The sequence below is a fragment of the Rhyacophila brunnea genome, unplaced genomic scaffold (genome assembly GCF_057557595.1).
Source record: "Rhyacophila brunnea isolate RB1 unplaced genomic scaffold, BYU_Rbru_1.0 scaffold_21, whole genome shotgun sequence".
NCBI lineage: Eukaryota > Metazoa > Arthropoda > Insecta > Trichoptera > Rhyacophilidae > Rhyacophila > Rhyacophila brunnea.
Window position 1 is genome coordinate 25,645,785 of NW_028232871.1, and position 10,847 is coordinate 25,656,631.

The following is a 10,847-nucleotide window of genomic DNA, read 5'->3' on the forward strand; positions in this document are numbered from 1 at the left end:
ATATATTATAATGTACAATTGATAATATCGAAATTATTAGATACACTGCACGAGTTATTAAGAAAACTCTTCAATATCTACTATTATTAATTCCGGCAAAACAGCTCGAGGCTGGGCCTAATTACCAAAAATGGAGTCGAAACACATCTTGACTTACACAAAAGGTATTTCCCATGAAGATAAAATATGTATAAATAATCTCAACTACCGAAATAACGCCACAGTGTAATATTATATTCCAAGGACAGGTTAGCACTACATTTTATCAAGCAACTGTCAGACAAAAGAGGACAATGAAGTTTTTTGTAAGTACCTACATTTTTGAATTTGTTCAATAAATAAGTCAAAATATCTGCCGGAAATTACTGATAAGTAAGTGTAGAATAATTGGAAATTTTAAGAAATGATTTATACAGTTTAACTAAGTGTGTATATTTAGCTCTTTTGTTTCTTCAATTAAAACCAAAATTAAATAATGATGGTAGTTATTTCACCAGTGGTGCGTTTAGTGACGTATAGTTAAGTGCTTGTTCTGTGAAGTCTAAATCGACATTCTTAAAACAAATCAGTTTTTGAGAAATACGTATAATTTTTCGAGACTGATGTAATTTGGTAGTTCATGACTGTTTTGAGCTGTGTTGAGGCCGCCTTTTAAATTTTCTGACGAATCGGTTGCGTCAATGAAATGTATTTTGGAGGTTATAAAATTGACCGTTGTGGTTTCTTTTTACTGTTATTTTTAACCGTTAATGTTTACACTTACAATTTTTCTATTAATAATAAAATATTCCTAAAGCCATATACACAATAAATACAAAAAATACACGTTTGTTAAGTATTTTTAATTAACTATTTACGTTACTGTACCTAATTGGGATCCCAAGGCTTTAACGAGTGGGTTCAAGTAACATATTATAAAAAATAGTTAGTACCTAACAGTTTTACCATCAACACACATATAATATCTATCTATCTATACATGAGACAGGGTTCAAACATGCAACTAGAGTTGGGTTTATGGAATTTCCCGACGGGAATTCTCGAGAAATTTTCGAGATTTCCCATCCCGAATCTCGAGTATTAAATTTTTTAACATTTCGGTAAATCCCGGATCTCGAGAATCTTTTCTCGGGATTCGGGATTTCTTTATTATCAAATATTAGTTTAAAAACGATTTTCTATATGAAAAAGTGGACATAAAACACAAAACGTTCAAAGACTGATCGGGGCATTTAACAAAATTAAGCCAACGTCCACTCAAAATGAGCGCAATTTTTACAACATCACGGAATTTTGTGTCTCAAAAGCGTATGCGATTGTCAGATGCAGCGATTTGCAGTCTGTGTTTTTTGAAATCCTATTTTAAAAAGTGATGTTTTCAATTATTTTTGTTTCCCTACTTCTGTTTTGTTTGTCTTCTTACATTAATAAAAAAAATCATACTTCTTTGGAATTTGTCTGTTTTTATACTGATTTTAAGATTTTTATAGGTTTTTTTAAAATTTCCCGATATCTCAAGAATTCTCGAGAATTCTTTTCTGGAAATCCCGAATCTCGAGAATTCAAAATTTCATCATTTCGGGAAATACCCAACTCTACATGCAACTGCTTTATATGAAAATATACCTATAACCATTTAATTCCCACCACTGGAGTAGGTATCCCATGGATATGGTGTTATACAATTACTATGTATCAGTGGTGAATTATTGTGGAGATAGGCTGTTGAGATCTGACATAAACAGTGCTCACTAAACTTTGTCAGCCATACGTATTTGTTTTCATATTGCAGGTAGTGTTGGTTTGTATTTAAAATTTAAATAAACCCTGCTTAAAACAAACGACAGTAGATAATAGTAAAAAAATATCCGTCTATCTGTGAAATATCTAAAATTATGCCATTAAATCACATATCATTTTAGATATTTATAAAGTATTTTTTATTTATCACGAATTGTTTTAGGCAGGGTTTAAAGAATTAAAGAATGACTGAAAAAGTGAGTACAATTTTTGTCGGATCGCCAATAGCATACCTCTATCGTTTACTATTATGGTTTTGTTCCGTTGAGGCAGAGTTTAATCGAATAAATTTAAATAACCAATCAGCGCCATCTGCAAATTGTATTCTTAGTACAACGAAAATAAATAAGTATGCCTAACAAAGTTTAGTGTGCATAATTCAACCTATAACCCCTCGCCAATGTTATATATATCTACATACAAAATCGTTATTATTTTCATAATATAGGTTTAATTTTTGTGTTGTTATCCTTATTAAAATCTTACAAAATATTAAAAAGAGTTAAGTATGTAGAATTTACAATCGCATATTTAAATTTAAGTCGATTTTCTTAATATGGTGATATTTTTTTTATATAATTTGTAATACCTCTAAAATATAGACGTGACCTAGTCACGTTTAATCAAATCTATTAGAGAAAACAGACTTCACCATAAAAAAATTCACATCTACGGAATCTACAATCAAATGCCGTATTATGCCGTCTCTTAACAACGTATAATCTGCCTACTCCCACGGGACGTCTCGAATTTTAACATTGTCTGTTCTGTGAAATCTAAATCGATATCATTACAAAACATACATTTATGAATATTACACCCCCTTTAAAGTTTTCTAACGGATCAGTAGTGGATCAAAGAAAATCGCCACTGAACGATTGTATCAATAGAGATGAAAATATTGATTAAGTTTAGTAGTTATGAAAGCTTATATCTGAGAATTTTATTAATATATATGTGAATTAAAATTTTTTGAATGGTTTTTTTAGTAGATATTCGTGTTGTTTTTGGCAGTTGTGATTGTTTACTGCCCTTAATTTTATCCATAAAAAATAGCATTATAATATATCCCTGTAATTACAGTGGTAGGCTTAGAGACTTACACGATAAAAATAAAATAAATCCTACCATAAATTGCAATTAAAAATTAGTAAAAATAAAAAAATGTATACCTAGTCTCTATCCAATTATGATTGAAGATGACAATGATGACACATAATAATATTAATGGTTTATTTTTTGTGGACAAGTATCTAATTCCGCCTCTGTTTGTTTGATTATGCCATATCCCATATTTATGTTCTTTTGATTGCAGTGGTTTTTTTGGGTAATAGTTTATAGTTAATTTGTAGGAAATACGCATATTTTTATGATTGTGGTGTGATGGTTTAGACCGTTTCGATGTCCCCTTTTAAATCTTCTGAAGAATTCATTTCGTCTGTTGCATCAATGCAAATCGCAGCTGCGTAATCAAAATTAAAACTGTTAATAATTAAGCTGAAGTGCAATGATGTAAATAGATCACAGATTGCCATGGCCTTAGTCGAATTCGCGTAAGTTGGAGTACAACTTTGCATACGAATGCATATAATTTTCGAATAAATAACGGGACCAATGACTAATGACTAGAAGAAAAATATTAAAAAAAAAAATTGCAGTTCTATGTACAGTATTATTAATGTGTACTTACAAATTTTTTCAGTATCGATGGCTTCATAAAATCTAACAAATTCTTCTGACATAATAATGCCTTCATTTTTTCACGCAGAAAGCAAAGCCTTGCTTTGTAGCTACGCATTCTTCGTTGGAGTCTTTCTAAAATTTTATACCCATTTCAATAAAATGGAGCTGAAACCTTCTAGAACAAGCTTGCAATTGTCATGTATTTTTCTGGTGGAACTGGATCTGAAGTGTCAAATAAGAAACCGCGTGACTCCGAGTTTGCGTAAGTTACTGTAGGTATATTAAATTACTATAAATTACGTCAATACGACTTCATAATATAATATAATATAAATTATTATTATTATTATAAGTCACGTAATCGTTTTTGCTTACCAAGTGTATATCAAAGAGGTTAAACTCCACTCCCTTATATAAAAATCAAAGGAACGTGCCATTTTGTATAAATACCAGACTTCGCTCGTTTTAGTTAGGAGCGCACTGTTTACAAAATATTATATTTCTCTTGCAATAATAATAAAATTCGCATTCATTCGTGAATTAAGAGGTCTCGTATAGGGATTGCAATACCGAATGAATATATCAATACTGGTATATTGAATAACTATTAAAACCTATTTTAAACATTATTTTATAGCAACATAAAATACCTTTGTAAATATGCATAATAATTTTTCAACTGCAAATTTTTACAAATACAATAAGTCCGGGTAGGTACAGAAAAATCTTTCTGAAATTCAACGTTTGTTAGATATACTATCGACTTTGGATCGATAGTTATAAAATAATTAGAAATATTAGCCACGAATGTTATTTGTTTTGTCTATGAGTATATTTGAGGGCTTTTGTTTTAATATTATTTAACCTTTGTTAGTTTCAGTCAATATATTTACATTTTGACGGCATAAAACTTATACGTTAAATTTCATATACAATATAGCAGTTAGTAATGTAGTAATGTCAAAATAACATTAATTTCAATTTCGAAAAACATAAACGTGTATGCTTTCTTAATACCGAAAATACCGGTATATTGGATTTTTGAAACCGGTATTTCGGTATTGATAAATAATTGAATACCGCTTTTGAAATACCGGTATTGCAATCCCTAGTCTCGTACACTCAACCTAGATACTACCGTGATCGGTTAACTGTATCTACATAATAATATTAGTATTATGTGGTTCATTGACTTGCTAATATAAACGCAGCATCTGAAGAATATGGTGACCCTCATAAACGGACATGTGTGTCTGACCATACTTACAAAATTCATCCATTCATTCGTATACAGGTGAATACTATTGAAAGCATTTTGTCTACACAGTGACGTCCCGTGGGGGTAGGCAGATTGAGCGTCGATTGGGGGCGGCAGTTACCTGCAAACATTTTACTTGTTACGGCAAATCGAGGAAAATCATTTGGAATATATAGAAATAGCTATCTAAACTTAGTAATAACGAAAATATCTTTTCATTAAGAAAATCAGCTCACTGGTTTTATCGAATTCGCGATATCTAGCTTACTTCCGTTGCCCTTCAGCGTCCTTGGTGACCAGGGACGACACGTGCAGATTTGCGAATAATTAGTCTGATATTTTGTTAGTAATATATTCATACAACACATTTCTTAGATATTGGAATCATGAAAGGATGATACAAATACTGTATAAAAAAATGAGGCGGCATTATGGCGCTGCCTAGGGGCGGCATTTTATGTAGGGACGTCACTAATTGTAGTCATAAAATTGCATGCGAAGGCACATTATAAAGGGAGGCAAATGATGGAACAAATATAAAATATTAAACTTTTGAGAGCAATGGCGGTTTTCCACGAAGCAGACGATACGGTCGATTCATTAGAAAGTATCATAGTTTAAAAATAGTCAAAGAATACCAAATCCTGACAATATAACTATTATTAATTGTATTGTAATTATTCATGTTGTAATACGGAATTATCGCCAATGCAGAATTTTGCCTACAAACCTACACGTATCTAAAACCATAGCTGTTTCCATGGAAATGCTCTAATTTTGAATAGATGGTGTGAATGTCAATTTAAGATTTTTGTTGTATTTGTCTATTTAAAATTGCCGAAAATCAATAATGCCATAAGTAAGTAGGTAGGCGTCAAACACACTTGCAAACAATTTGAAATTAAATAATTACAAGATAAAAATAACTTTTTATATACTTACAACGTTTTTAAATTTTCCGTTGAATCATATAAACTTGCCTTGACTAGCTTAAACGATCAAAAAATTTGTACTTGATAGCAATAATACTGAAATGTCATATTGATTTCCATAGTAACGCACGTATATATTAATAATTTAGTTGCTAGGACCCCAGACCCCTAGCAACCAATAATGGTGTCGAAATAACTTTTCATACAAAACAGAATTAACTGAAAATGAATTCAATTATACGTAAATATGGCTAAAAGTATTAAAGAAATGCATTGGCATCGTGTTCTGATATATTCTAAAAGTTTTAAATGTCTAGCTAGTCGGGAAGTTAGTTAAACATCAATTGCAAGATTTGTACCGGACAAATAAGACGAGCTAAGAAAAACGTTGTAATAATAATGATAAAATACAAGGGAACGCATTCTAAGGTTGCTTAAGGGTGGCAATTTGTTTAGCGACGGCACTTTAAAAATGGATACAATATCCAGGGCTCTAAATGGACCGGAGCGCACCGGAGCGCCGTTCCGGTTCATAAAATCCCCAAAAGTATCGCTCCGTCTCGTGGAAATATTAAATTGACCATCTGGGCATCTATTCTATACACAAGGCTGTTATCGGCGGCTATCGAGGGTAGTTTATCATATTGATGTGTTGAGGCGGTTAATTGTTACAATGAATTAACCGTTTGAACTGTCAAAAAGTGCTATGTTTTAACAACACCTCTCTTGACTGTGTTAACTTTTAAAGCGAGATAGACAGTTTAGACAGTAACTTATTGTAACAATTACCATATCTCTTCCTTAAATATGATAAACTACCCTCGATAGCCGCCCATGCAGCCCTATGTATAGAATATATCCGCTGACCAAGAGAATCAATATAATAAAAAAAATAAACACACTTGTTTATATAAAAAAAAATATACATAAAAATAGATAACTATGTCAATATTTTCGGCAAATTATTAGGCGCTCCGGTTCGTAAAGTTTTCCATTTCGAGCGCTGACAATATTAGGATTTGTGATGCGAATTTCAATTTAAAAGAATAACGTTATAGACAGAGAACGCTTCGTCTAGATTTGGCGAATGATTAAACAAGTTTTTTCATTTGTATTTATAACCGTGACTTTGAGACGATACAGACTTGCGAAGGTCACGTATTTGTATTGTATGAATGCATGTTATAATCTTCCTTCATCAAAACTGAAGGTCAGTAGTAAAATTCGCAGACGCTTGTAGGTATAACAAAGCATTAAAAAAACGTAGGTATCCAGAATCCGATTAATCACATGTATTTCAAGATTTTTTTTTAAATTAATGTGTTATACTACGACTGTGGTAAAATTATTATAGATATTTACTCCCTATCTGAATCGCAACAATATTATATTATTTACTCGTCACAAAAGTTGGCTCCTTTTTACACAATCATAGTACATCTTCCGGACCATGAATAGAGAGTACTTACTTATAGTATTATTGAAAAAATATAGTACTTAAATACTTACATGATTATTTTTAGTGATGAATTCGTTATCGTATTTTTTGGATATTTGGGGGTACAATATTATAGTAGGCACTTACGATATGCAATTGGATGTATTTCTGCAAACAAGATCCAACCCACACGTAGAGTTGGGTTTCGGGAATTCTCGAGAAATTTCCGAGATTTTCCACCCCGAATCTCGAGAATTGAAATTTTTAACATTTCGGGAAATCCCGGATCTCGAGAATCTTTTCTCGGGATTTATTTATAATCAAATATTAATTGAAAAAACGATTTTCTATATGGAAAAAGTGGACAGAAAACACAAAACGTTCAATGACTGATCGGGCCATTTAACACAACTAAGCCAACGTCGACTCAAAATGAGCGCAATTTTTGCAACATCAGGGAATTTTGTGTCTCAAAAGCGTACACGATTGTCAGACGCAGCGATTGATTTTAATAAGTAATGTTTTCTGTGTCTGTAACTACATGCGGGTGTTCATTGTTAGAATCAAAATGGGAGAATGTATACATGGAAAATGCGCAGTAAGGTAAACGGTACGGCTAGCTGTGGATTTCCCATACTCCGCAGTGAGAAGCATGCACCTGTCGTACGCTACGCAGCGTCTATGACGCCATACAAACAGTTCAAAAATGCAGTTTCCAACGTGTGGCTACCGTACAATTGAGTCACCTAGAGTCATAACGCACATATTCCAAAAATCGAGTTTTGAGATAATCGCAAAAACAACCAAAGCATTGCTTTTTGTAATTAGAAGAAAAGTATTGAGCTCCCTTGAATATTAATGAGTGAGTGAGTCGATTTACATTTTTTTAAAAATATATATATAATATACTAAAGCTGTAGACACATAGCACACTATACGAAATAGAGCTAGGTACCTAATTGGTTAGAAAGGCCTTGATGAAAGAACTTACATTATTCATTGAAAAATATGAGTTATGACACCAAGAGTCAACTTTGTCAACGATTTTCACATATTAATTGAGTTAGCATTTACTTGGTAGAATTCCATTTTACAAGAAATGAAAATATAATTAATATTAAATTCTACAGGTTTCCTGTAGAACCTGTAAACCTGTAGAATTTAATATTAATTATATTTTCATTTCTTGATTTTCACATAGTTTAAAGTGATAGCCAACGGTTTTTCTATATATTATTTAAATATTTCTATCTTTAAAATATTTAACTCAAAAGTGACAAAATGTGAGTTATGTCTCCAGGCGACTCAATCATTATTGCAATAATATATATCACGTAAAAAATACTATAAATTTGAAAATCGGAAAAAAAAATAAGAAATGCGAAAAGTTCTCAAATGTGATTTTAAGCGGAAGGATCTGAATAGATTTTTTTTAAATTGGTTTATTCAGAAGATAAAGAAAGGAGCTGTTGCTATAGAAGATCTACAGGCAGCTCTTACTATATTTTTTACCCAGTTTTTGTAGAATGTAATATAATTTTGTTAACAATAGATCGTTTCATTCAAGTAGTACGCAAACAGTGTAATGTCTAGTGTCCATTATATTAAATATTCGTAAATAAATCAAGAAAGAATGCTGCATTATTATGGGTGGAATTGTTATTAGTTTTAATTTTTTAAATGATTGTTTTTGATTTTAGGTTTTCTTCTTTGTATCCTTCTTCTTCGCGGCCGCCCTGGCTGATGTCGACGTAGTACCCACTCCAATAGTAACTGAAAATAAAGAGTCAGTCATTCCAGTCGATGACCACCATGACAAACTGATTTCTATTGAGACGTCGCCCATGCCGGTGACTGTACCAGCCCCAACGGAAATGCCAGTCAGCCACGAGATAGCCCCCGAGATTGAACAACCCCATACTGAACTTCTCCCACCGAAAATAGAAAATGTTGAAAATAAATTCAGGCCAATAAAGCAAAAATTGGAAATCCAAACGTACGAGCCGCTATATCTTAACAAAGGAATCTTCGAATATGACAATTATTTACCGCCCAGAAATAGAATTCCGCTTTACAATATGAGATATAATATGCCATTAGGATACTATGGATATGAACCACTTTCGGTAAGCATTTAATGTACTACAGAATTTCACAAAGCATATGTAACTTAATGTACCTATCGCAAAAAAATCTGATTGCCGCATATAACGAATTTCACTCGACATGGGCCGCAGGTAAGATAGCAAAATGTTGAATCGCCGCATGTGCAGAAGCTGTTTTTTTGTTTGTTTCGGCTATCAACCTGACGTAACTGTCCCTGCATGGTTTCATCTGTGCATGCGGAAGAGAGTTGCAACATTGCCGGGATTTTTTTAATTTACGATTTTATATGTGCTTTGGCTTTCAGTCAACATTCCCTAGTGTGCGCAATTTGTCCGCATACATAAATTTTGTTGGAAGTAGTAGGCGAAACCAGATTTCTTGGATTACATAAAAGGATTACACAGGACGAATATAGAATGTATTAACATAAATGGTAGTTTTTTCGCCTTACGATAATATGAGGAGTTCATTTATTTACGCAAAAAACAAATGGTGACTATTATCGCACTTTTTTTTTGTAAAATTTACTTCTCAGATTGTTTATACAAAACCGTAACGATTGACTACCTACTTGAAAATATATAAAATGACAAATACCTACTCATTGAAATTGCGATATTTGCTCATTTAAGACGTTAAGTATGTTTATACATTTGGCACTTAGTGCTATTAAACCAATTAATAGTCTTCGTCAGTTACGAACGGTCCGGACAAATTGACAAACTACACGTTTTCTTTACAGATGTTCCGAAATTACTACGAGAACCAGTTCATGCCTATGCAGATGGAGATGGAAAATATGTTCTACGATCGTCCACAGATACAGTACAACTACATGCCCTTCCCATACAATCGCGTGATGATGGAGCCAGAAGATGAGGTCATCAGACAACCGTATCGTCTTGACGAACTTACACCACAAAGACGCCCAGATCAATACAATATGCTTCCACTGCCAATGGAAGAGGAAATCATGGAGCTATTCTAATCATAATTTTTCTAACGTATATTATATGCCACGATCACAATACTACTTCAAAACGATGTTATTACAAGAAAATAGATAGGTAGTAGAAAATACTTAAATATATATAACAGTTGTACACATATATATAATATAAATAAAAATATTTTTTTATTAAAAAATATTGTAATCTTCTTTTTTCTCCTTATTTCATCTTCTTCAACCATGTCTGCCCTTTAGCTGGAACATAATATGTACATCACACGGCGCCTTCAAGAATCCATGTTGTTCGACAGTGTTCTTGTGTGATTCCAGTGGGTCTATTCTATACTTATCGACCGCTAAAGTGACAAATATTATCAAAATAGGGCAGGTTTGTATCAAAGTATTAGCACTTATTGTAACAATTACAATAAGTTGGTTGTAATTGTTGCAATAAGTGCTATATTTTAACAGAACTTCTCTTGGCTGTGATAAAATTTAGAGCGCGATAGCTAACTTTTTTTAACAATTATAATACCTCAATACAAATATGTAATAAATATTATCGCTTTATCCCTTCAGCGGTCGATTGTCGTTGTGTATAGAATAGACCCTCAAGTCATGCAAGATATAAATGTATAGACAAGCTCGTATAGTTTGGTGGATGTACGTGGCACAGCGCTC

At 32.4% G+C, this 10,847-nt stretch overlaps 1 protein-coding gene across 1 annotated transcript; it reads left to right on the forward strand.

Moving 5' to 3' along the window:
- The first annotated feature begins 235 nt into the window (after window positions 1-235).
- Window positions 236-10,307, forward strand: LOC147070904 (uncharacterized). Its single transcript, XM_085949146.1, has 3 exons — window positions 236-305; window positions 8,812-9,237; window positions 9,960-10,307. The coding sequence occupies exons 1-3, from the start codon at window positions 294-296 to the stop codon at window positions 10,203-10,205; spliced, it is 684 nt and encodes a 227-aa protein (XP_085805272.1). The 5' UTR covers window positions 236-293; the 3' UTR covers window positions 10,206-10,307.
- Window positions 10,308-10,847: the final 540 nt, after the last annotated feature.

Coding starts and splice junctions, on each gene's coding strand:
- LOC147070904 (XM_085949146.1), top strand. Junction 9,238..9,959: donor ATGGATATGAACCACTTTCG/GTAAGCATTTAA, acceptor TTTTCTTTACAG/ATGTTCCGAAATTACTACGA.